Source organism: Lontra canadensis, unplaced genomic scaffold, assembly GCF_010015895.1.
Source record: "Lontra canadensis isolate GAN:19392208 unplaced genomic scaffold, GSC_riverotter_1.0 scaffold2, whole genome shotgun sequence".
Lineage (NCBI taxonomy): Eukaryota > Metazoa > Chordata > Mammalia > Carnivora > Mustelidae > Lontra > Lontra canadensis.
This window is the reverse complement of record NW_022630996.1, coordinates 52,061,325-52,081,164: the sequence shown is the minus strand read 5'-3', so window position 1 is coordinate 52,081,164 and position 19,840 is coordinate 52,061,325. Positions and strand designations below refer to the sequence as shown.

At 35.7% G+C, this 19,840-nt stretch overlaps 1 protein-coding gene across 5 annotated transcripts in view; it reads right to left on the bottom strand.

Moving 5' to 3' along the window:
* The window catches only part of DGKB (diacylglycerol kinase beta), a 681,931-nt gene that overhangs the window by 528,944 nt on the left and 133,147 nt on the right, over positions 1-19,840 (bottom strand). For 3 of the 5 annotated variants that reach the window (XM_032873966.1, XM_032873990.1, XM_032873975.1), the window contains exons 3-4: positions 6,230-6,306; positions 2,067-2,087 (exon numbers count right to left, since the gene is read on the bottom strand). In XM_032873966.1, coding sequence (XP_032729857.1) covers positions 2,067-2,087; positions 6,230-6,306 — 98 coding nt within the window. The remainder of the gene's footprint in view (positions 1-2,066; positions 2,088-6,229; positions 6,307-19,840) is intronic. The other 2 variants (XM_032873985.1, XM_032873999.1) reach the window with 1 other exon arrangement.

Below are 19,840 nucleotides of genomic sequence, written 5' to 3'. Positions count from 1 at the left end.
AGTGAGGCTCAGAAAATAAAGGTGACAGGATTGGTTGGTGGTATATCTCAGATATTTCCACTTTCACTTTTCGTGTATATTCTAGAACTTTTGTATGAAATCATGTTGGTCTCTCAAGTGTGATCAACAGCCACCACTTTTAAACATGAATAGAACACCTATACATCAGGCACAGAGCTAATTATTTTATATACACTTCAGAATTTAACCCTCTTAACAACTCAATAAGGCCAATATTCTTTTCACTGCATAGCTGAACAAACTGAGGCCAGTAACTTGTCCATGACCTGCTAATATGTGGCAGATGTGGGATTTGAACTCAGTTCAGTTGGACTCCTAAGACCATGTTTTCTCTGTTATACTTTCCAGGTGCTTTCTTTAATGGGAAGGGTTGAATTTGGTTCTGGAAGGACAATTATAGCTTACAATAAAAGGGTGTTTATATGATTGCTAATAATTATATCAGTGTCAATATCACTGCTAAAGACACTTAAAATATTACATTAGGCAGAGCACTACCAAATGTAGATTATGAATTCCCAGGTTTCTTATTAAGGGAATGAAGCAACTCAGTTGTCTAAATTTAAAGGTTATACACATGAGCAGAACCTACAGTGCAGAGTACCAAGTACCAAGATAAGGGAAGCCCAGGGAACTGTGAAATGTAATTCAGCCTTGGGCTCAGGATCATCTACTAACAGGAAATGTAAAGAGAAAATCCTACACTCACAGAACACTCATAGACCAAGAACACCATAGAGCAATAAATATGCATGCCCTTCTCCCAACCCCTCCTCCCATGGCTAACCTCAGCTTTCCCTGTTCCTTCTATTCTGCAACTGAAATTTCTTGCCTATTAAACGTCTCCATATGGAACAAAGACATAGCAAGGAAAAGGAAGAAACTCATTCTGTTGACCCCTAGAAAAAGCAGGGCTAATTTTGACACCAGTTTCCAGAAAGCCTCTAGTAGGGATGGAGGTTATGCAGAAAGGCATGTTTGTTGACCAAGGTGTTCAATCAATGTTCTTTAATAGCTAAATCCTCTGCTTTATAAAAGCAGCCATCGACTCTGAAGCATCGCCTCCTAAAACCATGAAGCACACATAGTCTGTCTTTGGGGGAACTGTAGGTTTCCCAGAGGTCAGGGATAGGATCAGGGAAGTGTCATCCTCTGAAAGAGACTAGTAAAAGTCATCACAGTCCATGAGTTGCCATTTCAGTCTGGCCTCATCCTAGGAGATTATAATATGTAGGACCTGTATCTAAGGCAATCAGGATCCTTCTGGTGTGACCAACTGTACTGTAACATGTTGGGGATGAGATCACAGGGTTTGCTGTCATTAAAACCATAGGGAAACTTATGAATAAAAAGCTAGTATATATCCACTACTGTCCTGGGGAGACAATATTATGGTTTTAAGTATCTCATGCATTTTGATAAGTCATCTTCCTAGTATAATAAAAAAGTCCATTCAGAGATCTCCAAAATGTGTTGTAATTCTATGCACCCAGCTGAAGTATGGACCCAAAACTTGCTTTGCAGAATAGGCTTTATTTGGAGAGAGTGACTGAAGCAAGAGATGGGTTACTCTTTTTCCTGGAAGGCAAAGCTCAGTGGCTTTTCAGTTCTATTTCCCTTACAGATTCTAATAGCACTATAGATGTGTAATCCCCACCCCCCAAAGAAATCCCTATCAATCGTACTTACATGCAATTATAAACCTCTTATTGTAAATTAATAAAGACTGTCAGTAAATAAATTATTTTATTGGAGTCTTATCATGTTTTGATGATATTAGAAAATTAAATTCAAGAGTCTACAAAACTAAATCCCACCCTCTAGACCCTCTTTGAGTCCATTAAGGTATTAGCTTCTCCACTCGAGACTCTGATTTGAACAAGTACCAGTCAGTTATAACTTTATAAGGATTATAGATAGCCTTGCATATTATACGAATCTTAATGGTACAGAAGTACAGGTCAGCGATATGGGTGAGAAATTCATAGCTCACATCAGAATAAAGAAAGAAAAGACAGATTTTAATAGAAAAGAAAATGTCTTACTTGGTTAAGAATGTCTTGTTTCTGTGCATGCAAGGAAAGAAAGAATACAGGTGTTAATGAAAGATAACTTAAACTCATTAACTCATTCTGCTGATAACTAAAAGGTCGATTTTACAGATCGATTTTTAATATATACCCTAGACCCATGAATCTCAGAATGTGGTCCTGAAACAGTATCATTATCGCTTCTCGGCCTTTTGGCTAAGATCAAGTGAAACAGTATCATTATCATCAATTGGCAAGCTGATGGAAATACACATTTTTGAGCCTCACTCTAGAAACACAGAAACTAAAGAGAGGGCAGGAGAGAAGGCAGCAATCTCTGTTTTAAAAAGACCCCCAGGTGATTCTGATAGAAGCTAAAATTTGAGAATCATTTACCAGATCAATCTGGGAGTATAATAAGCAAATAGTTCTATTAGGAGTTAATATAGTGAATATTACATATAAGATGATTAAAACCTTCCAGAGACGATTATGAAAACACAACAGTATATATAAATCTATATTAGATTATTAATGTTTATTTCTCACTCCTAAAGCTTCCATCTTTGAGAGTAATATGCCTGGCCCATTATTATGCCTTTAAAGATAAATATCTTCCCATACATATACCACTGCTTAATTTCTTCCCATTAATTTCTTTAGACATCAATGGAATAATTTAGAATTGAATTTGAAACCCAGGGAGGAATATATATATATATATATATATACACACACGTATATAAGTTATTATATTATATTAATATGTTTCTATATTAATATTATTAATATTAAATATTATTACATTAATATATTTACTTATAATATATTACATATATTTTACATATAAAAATGCAATGCCAACTTGGTTCTTCTCATATTATCAAATTTTATTACTTTCATGAATCATTTATATCTGAGATATCTTGCTCTCTTTCACTGTGAACCACCTCACTGAGACTGGATGGTTACTACAAACTAAATATAATCATACTCTTAATATTGTATGATTCATATAAGGTTAGCTGGAGACAAGTAAGAATCTCTTACTTTGTTGGGCATGACTTAGTGGTAATTACATGCACTGGAATATGCCATAATTGTTATGTAAGAAATACCATTCAATATATGTGAAATACTTTTCTCTTCTTCTTGCTCTCACCTCCCACCACCTTGCCTTTCATTCTATGGTCCGGTCAATGAAGTGAAGAGGAAAGGGCATTACTCTTAAACTGGGATTCTAGACAATTAATCTCTTGTCATGAAACTAGCTGTTTAATCTTAGGGAAGCCATTTTACTTTTCCTACAATGACTTTCTTCATTTAAAAACTTTATAATCTTATCTGTTTGGGAATCTCAACCTTCTTAAAGATTTTATTCTTAGGGAATCATTAAAACCATTGTTTAGATTTATATTTTTTTGATTCTGGGTTGTTTTGTTTTTTTTTTTTTCAAAGATTTTTAAATGATCTGTAGAAGACATAAATTCAAAATAAATCTTTCATCCATGCAATGCACTTAATACTTCTTTTCCTTTAAAATTGACTTAAGCAGGTCACATATTCATTATATTAATTTTTAATACAGAGACCTTTTAGAACTCAGTAACCCAAGTAATAGTAAGAAATATAATGCATCTACCACTTAAGCAGTTTTACTTTGTAAGAGGAGAAGCAAATAAAAGATATTTAGCCTGTTCTTTCTTTTAAGTACATTTTATATGGATGATATATGCAATATTTGTTTCAGAAAACAAAGGATTAGTCTAAAAATAATGTAGATTAAACACTTTTCTCAGTTTTCTTGCATAAAAGGCCATCAGTTAAGTAGTCATCTCTGCCAACAACTTGAGGATTAACCTGATCAGTCAACAGAGAGTGATAATTTCCATGTGAATGGACAGTATGAATTCTGTCATACTTTTAGAGTAACCTTTTATAAACTGGGTAGTCATGTACTGAAGAGAACCTCAAGGCATTACTCAACACTGAATATTCCTAGTTACTTCTGCTGGCTTTTATAAAATATATACTAGTATTTAAGAGTCATATAAGATTTTATTATTTTGGGGTTTTTTTTCCCCCCCTAAATATAAAAGACCAGGGGCATCTGGGTGGCTCAGTGATTTAAGCCTCTGCCTTCGCCTCAGGTCATAATCTCACATCGGGCTCTCTGCTTAGCAGGGGGCCTGCTTCCCCCTCTCTCCGCCTGCCTCTCTGCCTACTTGTGATCTCTATCTCTGTGTCTAATAAATAAATAAAATCTTTAAAAAAAAAATATATATATATATATATAGAAGACCTATCAGTGTTAAATTAGAGAGTAGTTTCACTCTTAAATAAGAATTATTCTGGGGTCATAATGAGATCTAACTTTTGTTTTTTTTCCTTTCTTTTGTTTTTCAATGGTTCATTATTTTAATAATGCATTTCAAGAGCAGATCTGTGTATTTATGGAGAATTATTACATTATTGAAAAGGCTGACATCATATGTGTGTCTAAGAGTGAATCTAGTAATTACCTCAATAAATCCAGTATACAGTGACTGATAATCCTCATGAAAGATAAAATATCAGTAAGACCAAGTCTTGAGAGTCTTTTAAATAAGAAATCACTGAAGCAAAAAGGCTACTTTGCAAACAAGATCACATTCCAACTGAATTTATAGCCAGCAGCTATCTTTAGAGAAGAAAAAGAACAAAACAAAACTGGTTTTATCTCTGTAGATAGATTAGAAAACATGCGAGTTTCTAAGTATGGTTGGGAATGTAAATATTAATGACATTTTGGGGTCTTTTATCAATTCCAAAGAGTTGTCATCTTTAGCTTTCCCACTCTAATTTCCCAGTCTTTGAGATTTTCGGTTCTACAAATTTATCTGGTAAAATTTTTTTCTCTCACACTATGGTATCTAGGAAAATAAAATATGAGGGAAATGTACACTGGATATCTGCTTTTGTTCCTGATATAGGAAAGTGGGAATGGTATTAAATTGCCCTTTTTTTCCCCATCATTTGTAGGGACTAAACATTAACATTACTTGAAAAAGAAAACAAACCTTAGGTTAAAGACTTACAAGGTATGGTAATATATGAGAATATAGACAGAATAAGAAAATATTGCATGAAAAGTAGCTATCAGAAATATTTGAAGGAAATTATAAAGCAATATGAATGCTTTAAGGTTAGAACTGGAGATTTGGTTTTGACTAAAATGTAAATTCTATAAATCCCAAAGAAACACAATATTGAAGGATAACCAATAACTGTGTTCTTACAAAGCAAAACCATAATGATAATGATAACAAAAAAACAAATCACATTTTAATCAGCAAACAAATCTATCTGGCTGGCTAGATAATACATCCAAGGGAATGTTTCTTTTGCTAAGGGTAATTTTTTTTAACTCCCATACAATAGAACTATCACTTGGTGAAACTGCAGAAGAACTACAGCTAAGATGCTCAAACATTTAAAACATAACATCCCCCAGCTAACATTAAATGGAAGGTTATTTAACAAATAATTGGGAAAAGGATGGACATTCGTTCAGGCCATGTGTTCAAAAGCCATTAACAGGACAGGAAGCTTTTATAAGGAAGGAATTTTCAGGGACTTGCTGGTTTACAGGTGATAGGTTAAAACAAGCTACAGGAAAGAAGTTCCTCACTTTTTATCCAAGCTGGCTCTTTAAAATTACAGACCAGTTATACCCATCACAGAATTTTTCTGTAGTCAAGGGAATAATTCTCTGCAAGGAGTAACCCTCCTGCCCCCAACCAGTGTTCACTTGGGGTTAAAATTTACTGGACACAGAGTAGGCACCAGGTATATTTGGACTTTCCTTCAATCAGTCCTGTTGTTCCCTGACCATACCTGACCAAGCAATCTCAGAATTAGAATATATTTAACATCTAGGAAAATAACAGAGGTCTATATTATAGATAAACCATACTCTTTAAAGCGCACAATAGAGAAATATTATTTCCATTAGCAAGTGGTTTTTGAATGAAAAAGGTACTATACTATTTTATGAGTTTTCCAGAATAGCATTTCATTATGAATTTCATTTTATTTATGGTATGCTATATGGTACATTTATATCCAAGGACCCTTCATTAAGAAATCCCTCTTCCAAGTGTATATATGAAACCGATATAAAGAAAAAAAAAGTTTACCCCTTCAGGATTATACTTTGCAAGCACACCGTTACCATGGAATTCTTCCAGAACATCCTTTAATTTCTTTGTAGAGTCTATAAAGAAATAGAGAACACAAAAATTGTTTATATATGCCTACTGTGGTTAAATAACCCAGTTCAGAAACAAAGACCTATTAAAATATGATCACCAACAGATATTAAATTTTAAAATGCACATGTAAAATGTCCTTTACCATTTTTGAAAGGCTATTTCATTGAAAAAAATTAATCACACACACAAAAAGAAAGGAACAGATAAGTGTATGTTTTGTCCAAGTTTATTGCCTATGTATTAGGCAATAGCATTTGCCAAGACCATTAACCTATGTATTATATGAATTAAGAGGAAATATAGAAATAGGGAGTATCTTCTCCCTTTGTTTTGATAACATAAAATCTAAATGAGTGAAATAAGCTTTATTTAAAAAGAAAACACAGGCATTCCTTGTTGAGCTTTATAACAAATGCAGTGCATTTTTCATATTTTACTCCATTAACTAATAATAACCCTGTTGGACAAATTAGAACAATAAAATATATAACTAAGCCTCAATGGTGAACCCAGTCAAAGGCAAGGTATAGATTTTAGTATTTTGCAAATATTTTTAGAGAGAATTTTCTAAATATACACAAAGAATAAACTAGAGCTTATTTTAATTTAATTAAGAAACAAAATTTAGGGGGAAAAAAAAACAGAAACAAAGTTTAGGAAACATCTCTACTTGCTAGACGGGATGCTTCCCAATTCATGAAGTGCTTAATAAAGCCCCTTACATCTCCAAAATTTTTTAAAAAGCTTATATATGTTACCCAAAGATTTTTAAATTGCTTTTTCAATTTTGACATATTTTGAAATATTTTTAAGACATTCATCATCTCGATTGTGACAAAAGATTCCTTACTTAATATGGGAAATAATGTCAAGAAAGAACATAAATATTTTTAGAAAAATATGTATAAACAGAATAAAAACACATGCATTCAATCTACTAAAATAAATGCTCTCATAGTTATCAAAATATAATTTGATTAAGCAATTTCAGACTTACAACATATATAAGTTAAGGAAAAATAACTATTAAATACTGATAAGTCATCTAAATCTTTAATCAAGTTTGAATAACAGTAATAAAACAAGACTGAAACTGGAAATAAGCAGAAGATTCTTAGTTTTCCATTAGGCAATGAGGCATGGATATTATTTCCCAGAATATGAATGTAATTCTCTCTGCCTTTCCCCAAGATTCAGTGATATTTATGTCACTATAAAATATTTCCCAGCTCCAAAAATATTAATTTACAAAGCAGTTTTTGAGTTATCCTGTTAGAAAATTAACTCTTAAATGCCTGTCCAGCGCATCTTGCCTTTATTTTATAAATCACACTTCCATTTGGAGTGTACAATTTTATGTTGCATTAAAATTCACATAACACAGATACATTACTTTAGCCATTTTAAAGTCTTTAATTCAGTGAGGTTTTTTTTTTTTTTAGTATATGCACATTGTTGTCCAAACATCACCACTACATAATTCCAGAATGTTTCCATCACCCCAGAAAAAATGCCCATATTCTGGGGATTCCATACAACTGAAACCTATCATATAATGTGTTGTCTTTGTTTGGCTTCTCTCACTTCAAGGCCCGTAGATGTTACAGCATGTATTAGTATTTCATTCCCTTTTTAGGTAAAAACTATTCCATTTTATGGATATATTACTTTTTGTTTATCCACTCCTCAGCTCATGTACATTTGAGTTGTTTCTATATTTTGGTTATTATGAAGAATGCTGCTACGAACATTCAAGTATACATAATTTTGCGCAGATATGCTTTGACTCTTGTGGGTATACATTTATGTGGGGAATTCCTAGGTCATCTGAAAACCTACAATTTAGCACTTTGAGGAACTGCCAAGCAGATTTTCACAGGGCTATATACTATTTCACATTCCTACCAGCAATGTATGTGAATTCTAATTTCTCTACATCTTTGCCACACTTGTTATTTTCTAGTTTTTCTTTAACTATAGCCACTCAGTGGTTTCTATTTGTTTTTCATTCGGTATTTGTTAATGACTAACAATACTGAACATCTTTTCAAATGCTTATTGGCCTTTTGTGTGTCTTCTTTGAAGAAATGTCTATTCAAGTCTTTTGGCTAGTTTTTAATGTGGTGGTTTACTTTTTTGCTGTTGAGACTGTTCAGGGTAAGTGTGTGTATGCTATAGCATGTTTGAAGCCTGTACAGTTTCCTATATATTTCTTTTTCAGCATATATTTTCCTAGCACTTTCTGAACTATGATCAGAGTTAATTTGTTATGCCTTGTCTCTTGCTAGATTGTAGGCTGCTCAGGGGAAGAAAACATACATTTTCATTTTTGCATAGCACTCAAATTTATTACAAAGATGAAACAACAAAATAATAATAAATATTGTAATTCAATTGATCAGAGCTATTCTTAAATTACAACAAATTACAGTAAATTGCTTTGACATTTACCTCGGCAGAAACGTAAACTAGAGACCAGGTTCTATATTAAAGAGAGATATGAAGCTGATTCTTTATTCCAAAACCCTTCTTTGTCGATGAGAAGGCATTATTCTAACTTAGCAGAACACCTTCTACTTCTTTGCATTCATAGATGTAGACGTAGACCCTTCTGTACATACCTATATAGACATACACATATCTAGATGCACAAACTCTAGAATTACATACCCCAAAGACTATCTTTATTTTAACTGTATCTGAACCCCATGATAAAATGGAAGGGGAGAAGAAAATCTGCTTTCTTATACTAGGCCTTCCACAGAACACTAGAGACATTGCCTAAAGGTGGGCTTGTCATTTCAGGATTCTGTACGAACGAAAAAAAAAAAAAACACACACATTCAGTAATCCCTTATAAATGTTCCAGAGAAGGCAACAGTCCTTAAAATTATGTATGTCATTTTTCAGTGCTTTCTTGGCCACAGTTTATATTAGCATATTCTTAGTGGGGAGACCACAAGTAATAAATTAATAAATTAAGACCAAATTTCTCTGTGTCTCAATGATGATTGTGGTCTGGGACAATTCCAGAAGTGCTAATTCATATTTAGATGGCTCACCCCGACCCAATTTATTCTTTTTTCAATTCTCAAGTCCCATTTTTAATAAGCTGACATCTAAAGTTTATTCATGATCTAATCTCCAATTTATAATCTAGTTCAGAAACTGGAACATTATCTTATTCTTCTATTCCTGTCCCAATAATCTCTCCTGGGCCCAGTTTCTGGAAGATTAAGGACTTGACTTACCCAACCAATCTTCTATAGGCTGATTTTGGTATGAGACACCAATGAATTCCAATATCCTGCCTGCGTCCCCTAACTTGTCATTAGAATTCCCTTATGTGAAGAGTTTCCATATCCATACGGATTCCCAAACTGCACTAGATGGTATAGTTTCTGCTTTTGTGTTCTCCCTACCTTTGAAGGAGAATAGTCATTTATTTATTTTATAATTCAGTTGCTTTTCTGGATTTGTTCCTATTACCTATCATCAAAACATTCCTATCTGTTTGATTTTGTCAACTCTGGATCCTGTGTGTCCAAGAAGCACTGGGGTAGTAGAGAGGAGAAAGGATGCATGACTGAGTCTGACCGACCCTCTAGTCAAAGAGAGATACCAAGGAAGTGATGCCTGCATGAGTGAAAGACAGAATCTCAATCATATTTCCGTGAATATCTGAGCTTTGAGTATGAGAGCACAGTGACAGATTCTGGGCTGAGCAATGCTGAGAAAGCCAGGAAGGCAGCCAGCCGGCAGGCAGCTGTAAACTGGGAGATCAATTCACAGGTGATACATATCTGTAATCCAACAAAGGCCTGGCATCAAAGAAGACTGCCAACTTAAGTGTTGGGAAGCCAGGTTCAAACAGCTGGTTTAATCCTCAGATAAGGGATCAGGACAGAGGCTCAGTACGAAATATTGGGTCTCCTAGAAAGCAAAGGAGGGTCATGATATGAAATTACTAATTCCAGAGGCACTGATGCTTCAAGGCTTGGGTAATAGGTCAAGAGACTTGGAAAAGAACACCAGATACCAGTTACTGCCAGGTTGTCAGCTCTACCAACTACAGAATCACCTAAGAACTAAGATGGTACTGAACCAAACAAAGAGGAACCATTTTATTCAGCAAACACCTTCATTATATGCAAGGACAGAAAAAATATATATGGGGACTGGTAGAGTAGATTTCTTCTCATGGCTTATCTTTCTAACACCTGCTTAAGTGTATGAGCCATTCTAGAGGCCCCCTAAAGTGCTCACTTTCTATGAATCCTCTCATGTTTGGCAGAGTCACGTACTATTTTTTAATGCCATGAGAGTTAAACTAGCTACGTTTTAGGAGTGTATGGTTAGGAATGTTTTGAATTTTTATATGATTATCAGAAAAATTTAATTCCTTTTACTAATTCTGAAATATAAATAAATCCATAAGAACATTCAACAACATTTAGAAAACAGAAGAATCAAACTCATGGGTCTTAAAAATATGTTGCCCAAAACAAAACAAAACAAAACAGGAAACACCTTAACACTTTTGGCTTACCTCACATCTCCCTAGGTATCTGCTACTTCTTGAATGAACTTCCTTTGTGATTTCACAGACTTTTTTCTCTCTATTCCAAAAAACTCAACACACTTATCATATTAATTAAAAGGTCTCATGGAATAATGGAAAGGACTTAAAGCCAGAGAGGTCTTTTAATTTTTTTTTTTAAATTTTATTTATTTGACAAAGAGAGAGCGAGGCAGGCAGAGAGAAGGGGAAGCAGCTCCCCCCACCCCGAGCCGAAAGCCCGAAGGGGGGCTGGATCCCAGGACCCTGAGATCATGACCTGAGCTGAAGGCAGAGGCTCAACCCACTGAGCCACCCAGGCGCCCCAGTTCTGAGTCCTGGCTCCAGAATTTTTGGCTGAATATCCCTGAGTATATTTTTTTAATGTCTCTGTAGCTCAGTTTTCTAATATGCAAAATAGGAATAATGAAACGGACCTCGCAGTACTGTATCCAGCAACATATCTGGTGCCCAATAAATTCCTGTTCCTTCGTTCCACCCCAAACAAGACTTCAAACATATCATCCCCCTTCAACAGTTTTCTGTTGTCTTTAAAATGAAGCACAGACTCCTCCTTTCGGCATGTGTGTCAAAATATGGTCCAAAACCTACCTACCAATAATTATTTTCAATGACCCCCTTATTTATAGTTCTATATCCATTGTCATGTAACCCATATTTTAGAGCCTCTCCTTCGCTTGTGGTGTTCTCTTTGTCCAGAATTCTCCTCCATGTCAAAGGAAGTCAAACATAATGCATGCCATAGTGTCCCTGCCATCTTGTTCACAGAACCTCTCAGGACTTTCTTCTAACTCTCCATGGAACTCCCTACAATAATGCACTTGGAATCCACACTTGTTTTATGCCTGGAGTACTATTAACACTGTTAACTGAAGTTTACACAGGTAGATTCTTCAAGCGGTTGCAAAGTGTAGTAGTATCTTATTTTTTTAAGTGTTGTATCTTATTATTTCATTATTTCATAATCTTGTTATTTCATTTAAAACTCACAACTACCAGGAGGATTTTTTCAAATTCCTCCATTAAACTCATGAAGAAATTAACTTGTTAAAACAATCATTATTTATTCAAAAACACAAATAGTGATCCAAACTTTTGTATATGACCCAAATCTGTTTTCATCACTTTGCAAAAACCAAAAACAAGAACAAAAACAAATGGAAGTTTCCATTAGAGCCAAGGCATCTACTTTGGAGTCCATGATATCTGTCAGTTTAGTTCAGGGAATTATATTACCTATTTTTCTAGTACATGGAAATAGTTTATTTCTTTTTTACCAACTTAAATTAACAGTTGAAAAATATCTTGTATATATAAGAAATATATGAGAAAGTAAAACAGGGGCGCCTGGGTGGTTCAGTGGGTCTGATGATGATTGATCACAGATGATGATTGATCACACTGATGATGACTGAATGCACTAGATTGGACCCCTCAGAAGGCCTGAGCCTAAGCCTCTGCCTTGGGCTCAGGTCATGATCTCGGGGTCCTGGGATTGAGCTCCGCATTGGGCTCTCTGCTCAGCAGGGAGCCTGCATCACCCACGCCCCCTTCTGCCTCTTTGCCTACTTGTGATCTCTGTCTGTCAAATAAATAAATAAAATCTTAAAAAAAAAAGTAAAAGTAATACAAAAATGTCATATGGATATTTTTAAAGTGTTTTTATAGAATTTTATTTTATTTTTTTAAAGATTTGTTATTTATTTGAGAGAGAGCTAATGAGAAAGAGATAGACAGTATGAGAGAGGGGGAGGATCAGAGGGAGAAGCAGACTACATGCTGAGCAGGAAGCCCAATGTGGGACTTGATCCTCGAACTCCAGGATCATGACCTGAGCCTAAGGCAGATGCTTAACCAATTGAGCCACCCAGGCACCACTATGGCATTTTATTTTTGTTTAGGATTATGTTTCTTTTGATAATGGAATTGGAAAATTTATACGATTTTTTTGAAAGCTTTAAAATATACATAACTCTTACATGATACATGTATTTCATATAGTTATTTAAAAGTCATCTTAAAGAATAAGTATTAAAATGGCTTCTGTCACATTATAAAGGGAAAATACATTGAAAAGACAAAGAACTATTGAAATAAAATCCTAAAAATATTCTGCAAATAACATATTCTCATTATGCCTCATAAGAAAATCTCTTTTTATTTGTTCCAAAGTAAATATTCTTTAGGTCAAGGCCAATGGCTTTAACATGCAAACAGTAGCTCGAGCTCCTTTGAAAAGATGATTATATTCCACTGTTAACACCAAGACTATCCAATTTATAAAATGCATTTGTCATTTTTATAAATAACAAATAACCTCATGTAGATAAATCATCTAGACCCTTGTTTGCCAAAATAGACAGCATGGGTCCCTGTTTCAGTGAGGGCAGTGGGTTTCCAGGAAAACATGCAGCTCTGACAATGTGAGAGAGGTTACCAATGCCTATAATCTGAATGTGAAACCATGGAAAAGTCACCTTTTGGTCCTCCCAACTCAGTGCTTCAAAAGTTTTCTTCAAAATCAAAGCTTCCCGTCTGACTCTTGATTTCAGATCAGGTCTTGATCTCAGGGTTGTGGGTTCGGGCCCCACATTGGGCTCCTCATTGGGCGTGTAGCCCACTTTAAGAAGGAAAAGAAGGGAAAGGAGAGGAAGGGAAGGGAAAGGGAAGGAAGGGGGGAAGAAGGGAAGGAAGGAGGGCAGGAGGAAGGTAGGAAAAGGAAAAAGGAAGGGAAGAAAGAAAGAGAAAAAAAAAAACCCAGAAACTCACCAGATAGAGTTTAAGTTTTGTTTTTTTTTTTTTAAGATTTTATTTATTTATTTGACAGACAGAGATTACAAGTAGGCAGAGAGGCAGGCAGAGAGAGAGAGAAAGCAGGCTCCCTGATGAGCAGAGAGCCTGATGTGGGGCTTGATCCCGGGACCCTGGGATCATGACCTGAGCCAAAGGCAGAGGCTTTGACCCACTGAGCCACCCAAGTGCCCCTAACTTTAGGTTAAAAAAAAAAAAAAAAAAAAATCGAAGCTTCCTGACACCGTTTTTCCCCCTTATTACAGAGGATATTTATGGCCTAAAAATGTCTTTCTGCAGTCAACCAAAAGCATCTTTGCAGTGGCTGTTTTAACCCTGTAGTAAATAAGGTTTTGTTGCTTCAAATGTTTCAAGAGAAAACGTTCTAGTCTAAATACTGAGCTAGCATTCATGTGGACGTAACATAGTAAGATTCAGTACAAAGTTAAATGTGACAAAGTTTCCCTTAGCTATAGAGTGTTTCAAATTAGCCAAAGAGCTTTATCTTTGTCTAAGTGAAACAGTTTGTGTCTAACCCAGTGGTTCTCAAAGTGGGATCCATTTTAGGATCATCCAGGTAGCTTTTAAGATCTACTGATGCATGGGCTGAAAACATACTGACGATGACTGAATTCACTAGACTGGACCCCACCAGACATGGGGATTTTTTTTTTTTTTTAAGATTTTAGTTGTTAACAGAGAGAGAGATCACGAGTGGAAGGACAGGCTGACGGAGAGGGAGTGACAGAATCTCAAGCAGACCCCCCTGCCCTGAGCACAGAGCCCCACCCAGGTCTCCATTCCACGACTCCAAGATCATGACCCAAGCTGAAATCAAGAGTCAGACGCTTAATCAACTGAGCCACCCAGGCTCCCCAGGCATGCGGATTTTCATAAAGCTCCTCCCAGGATTCTTATATGCAGCTAAAGTTGAATTAACCACTACTCTTTTCCTTAAAGAGATGCTTTAAGAAACTGAGAATTAATTAGCAAAATTTTGGCTGCTATATTTTCCAACATGGGTCCTTGTTTCAGTGAGAACACTGAGTTTCCAGGAAAAAATAAAAGCTCTTACAACACAGAGAGGCTGCTTAGGTCTTTAATCTGAATGAATATATATTTCGTCTTCTTGTAAATATTACATACAATCTTTGACAAATATATATTTAGGATAGCTTTTGCTCGGGGGCGGGGTTCTATTGGGGAAAAGAACCCTATTAAAGCATTCATTTAAAAAATGATTTAGCCTCACTTGAGGTTAAAATAACCAAAAATAGTATTTTAGAATGCGAGAAGATCCAGAAATTCATATTGCTATTAATGTAATCCCCAAGGTGATATAAAAAAAAAGTCCTATTTAAATTGTAGTCAGCAGCAGCAAATAAACATCCACAGTGCTATGAAATAAAATATTTGGAGAACTAGTTAGCCAAACACAGACATTCCTATCTACTTGTGAGAAACATTCTATACTTATGTACAAAAAGATTGAAAAAAATATGGAACTATCGTTAAAAATAAGTGACACTGTAGGAGTTTATATTCTAACTGAAATCTATACACCTGGATTTCTAAAAACATCCCAAGAATATTCTACAGATATAGCTACATTAGGAAGAGTTGTTTTAAAAAAGCTATTAAGCTGTTCTGAGTACAAGTTCCCTCTCTACATGTTTCTGCTAAGCTCTTGGGGTGATAATGTTAACTTCAAAAGATGGTGGCCATACTATCTTAGAGAAAACTGTTACACATACTGCAGGAACTGTTTCCATTTATCTGGAAAGACAACTACTTAATTTCAGAATTACTGTTGATATGAGACCACAGAGAAAATTTCTATTCTCCCTCTGATATTATTTGCTGATAAGACTCTTAAATAATCCTTAAAAAAATTTTCTGCATTTGCTATTATTTTCTCCCCCCTGATTCAATCTACCTATGCTCAACTTTTTGATAAGTACACCAGTCCAATGTCTTGGATAAAATATTTGTAAGAGTGATTTATTGGATAGACAACATATCTAGTAATTTGTCTTCCACCTGGACACTGTCTTAGACATCCATGAAATAATTAACATTTTATACAGATTTTCTTGTGTGGAAAATTAAGAAAATATACACTGGCACTACAGCTACTCATCTATAAAATAACTCAAGATTGGTACTGAAAACATAATTCTAATTAAGAATTTTAATCAGTGCCTGAATTGACTGGTATGATTCAGTGGTGTGCTGTATTGTGGTGAAGTATTTAACAACTGTTGAAGATTCAGAGTGCTGACTTGTGGTGTTTGCGGATTTACCTATTGCAAACATTCTCCCACCTAGGCCATATCAAGCATCCAACATGACCTCATGAATGCGGAGTTAGGAAGAAATGCTGACTTTTGACTCACATGAGCAGTAATTAATGAGTTAATCAACAAAGATTTTATCTAATTTAGGAAGAATGAACAAGTCTTTTGAAACAAATAGAGATCAAGAGCAGAAACAAAAGGCCAGTTGTAGGGGCACCTGCCTGGCTCAGTCAGTAAAGCACGAAACTCCTGATCTCTGGGTGGGGAGTTCGAGCCTCACCTTGGCTGTAAAGATAACTTAAAACAAAAGGCCCAGTTGTGATTGCTCAATCATTCTAGCAAATAGTTGAGAGGCATGTATTGAGTTTTGTTTTTTTTTAAGATTTTATTTATTTATTTGACAGGAAGAGATCACAAGTAGGCAGAGAGGCAGGCAGAGAAAGAGGAGGAAGCAGGCTCCCTGCTGAGCAGAGAGAGCCCGATGTGGGGTTCGATGTGGGGTTCGATCCCAGGACCCTGGGATCATGACCAGAGCTGAAGGAAGAGGCTTTAACCCACTGAGCCACCCAGGTGCCCCACATGTATTGAGTTTGATTGTTCCATGTGTTGTTCCAAGTACTTGGAATGTATCAATGCATAAGACAGAAAATATTCTTGGTTCATGTAGTTTGTAGTCTAGTGCAAGACAGATAATACACATAGTAAATAAATGTAGAATAGTACAAGATTTCAAATGCTTTGGAAAAAATAACAGATAAGGAAAATTATCAACTTGCAGGACACAGTTTGCAATTTTAAATAGCGAGAATAGACTTTGTGAAAAGGTAACATTTGGTCAAAACTTTGACTCTGATTAAAGTTATAAAGAAACACTCTGTTAATGTAAAACTCTGTTAATGTAAAACTAATGTAAAAAAAAGATGAAATCTGAATAAACTCTGGATTACAGCAGCATCAATTTTCTGATACTGATGGTATTTTATAAACTGTAGTTACGCAATTTGTAACCATCATAACCAGTTATGTGTGGCCTCCTCATACATATGTTTTGTAAGCTCCTGTGAATCTATCATTATTTCAAAAATTTTTTAAAATGAGTGCTCTGGTTATTGTTTTGAAAACTGACTACAGAAGACAAAGCTTCAAAAAAAGAAATAATTATGAAATTACTATATTAATTCAGACTAGAGATTTGATGACTTTGGATGAATGTATTATTGGTAGAGTAGGAAATATGGATTATTTTGAAAGTGGAGTCAAAGGGATATCCTGATGGACTGGATGTTTTGTTTTGTTTTTAATTAAGATTTTATTTATTTCTTTGGGAGAGATACAGCAAGAGAGGAACATAAGCAGGGGGAGTGGGAGAGGGAGAAGTAGGCTTCCCACCGAGTAGGGAGCCCAATATGGGGCCTGGTCCCAGGACCCTGGGATCATGACCTGAGCCAAAGGCAAACACTTAACTGACTGAGCCACCCTAGGCACCTAGATGTAAGTTTTGAAACTGGGAGAAAAAAAGGAAGGAAGAAGGAAGGAAGAGGGAGAAAGAGAAAGAGGGAGGAAGGAATTGAAAAATCAAGAGTGTTCCCAAGGTTTTATGTTTGAGGAACTGGTGGGATTAAGTTGCCACAAAGAGGAATGGGGACCACAGAAGATGGCACAGGTTTCGGATGGTGAGTTTCCAATTTTAGTTTTAGGCAATTCATAAATGAAAATTCTATCAGATATCCAAGTATAGCCATTAAGAAAGCAGTTATAATGAGAAGGAAATGTACAGCTCAGGAAATATGTTCAATAATATTGCCATGCACTTATCGTGATAAGCATGTCATAATGTATATAATGGTTGAATCACTACACTGTGCACCTGAAACTAATTTAATGTTATGTGTCAATGATATTTCCACCAGATTTTTTAATTAAAAAACAAAGCAGTTATATATGAATGTAGAATATAGAAGAAGATCTAGGCTAAAGAACCGAATTTCAGTGTTATTCATATAAATGGTATTTAAAGCCATAGACTGAGTCTAACATGGAGAGAGACAGAGAAGATACCAAGGACTGAGACCTGGCACACTCCAAAGTTCAGATGTTATGAAGAATGAAAATCTGCAAGGAGACTAAATATGAGTATCTAGTAAAACAGCAAGAAAACCAAGAGAAGCAATGGGTCATGGAAGCAAAGTATCACACAATGTCAAGTTAAATGAGGGGCAGAAGCTGATCACTGAGTTTAGTAAGAAGATAGTCATGCACATCCCTGTCAAGAATGGTTTCAGTTTAGTCTACGGCCATAGCATCCTGAACGCGCCCGATCTTGTCTGATCTCGGAAGCTAAGCAGGTTTGGGCCTGGTTAGTTCCTTGGATGGGAAGAATGGTTTCAGTTTAGTAGTTGTGACAACAGTCCAGAGCGAGTTAAAAGAAAATAAAGTGGAAGGAACAAACAGCGGTAAATGATAGACAATTCATTCAAACAGATCTGCTGCAATGGAAGCAAAGAATCTGAGTAGTAGCCAAGCTGCAAAAAGTGAACTCAAGATGACTTTTCTAAAGGAGAGAAAACAGCACTTTGATAAAAATGATCCAGTGGAGAAAAGGAAAAATTAAAAATTAAGGAAAAAGAAGAGAAAAACCACTAGAATGATGTCTTTTAAGTGGGTGAGAAAGAAAGCAGTCTTGTACACAGCAGATGGTCTGGCTTAGGACAGAGGGCATGGACAGTCCACCCAAGCGAGAAGACAGAGTATACAGGTTCACATGCTGATGGGCAGGTCGATGTCCAGTTGGTATATGTAAAGTTCTCTTGTGATAACTTCACTTTAGTGAGTGAAGGAGGAAGAGAGACCATCAGCTGAGGAAAGATGAGAAGGGAAGTAATGGAGATTTGAAGAGAATACTGAGGTGTTGAAAAGGACATCCAGGACAAGGGACATGTGGTTTTCTGGGCCACATATAAGTCCACTCAGCTATAAAGTAAGTGGAGAGTTAACACTGATTACTGTTATGGTTTGTTCATCCAAGGGCTTTGCAGTGAGAAGGAAAAAGGAAGTTGAGCAAGGAAGCAAGAGGGTGACTTTAATGACTTTTCACGGGGGATTATACTTGCGTTTCGATTATGACTTCAATTCAGGAAGAAGAGCCCACTATGTGGCTAATACACTATGTGTGTATCATTCTTTCTCATTTGAGAGAGAAACATTCTGGCAGTTATTGTAGTTTCCAGAACTTCAGGCCCCCTTCTCAGATGCCATCCTCCTTGGTACCATCCATAAGGGGATATGGAAAACAAAAATCTGTAATGCACGTTGCTTTGCATGCGTGTTTCCCAAGAGTTAACAGTACCTCGCTGATTCTCCTTTTTTTTTTTTCCCTTCCCTCTCCTTCCTTCCTTTTTCCTCTCATTCTGTAAAGCACCTAATTATACTTGGACACATTTAGTTCTGGATAATAATTGTCTTTCCAGCCTTCTTCCTTGTCCAAAGAATACAGTACAATGCCCGAGTTGTTCAGCTCTACGTGGAGTCATCGTTACTAGTGGTTAAATAGGTTATTTCTCTAGAGAGACATACTGAGCCTCATGTCCCCACTTCACTGCTCCTGCTCCTCCCTCTCACCGTCCTCAACACATAGCCACTTAAATCATTTTGGAGAAGTTGAAAAATAATGGTGAGAGAATTCTGGAGACTTTCTGCCCCTTGGAAACACTTTCTAACCTATATAGTTGAAGTTACATATTTTTTTCCCAGCTCCTTTGGCTTAATGATTGCTCATTTATTCTTTATTTTTTTCTTTTTTATAAAAGTGATTTTGAGTCATTTGTTAGGTTTGGTGGAGAGAGGCTTTATAAATTGCACTCATTGTATTTT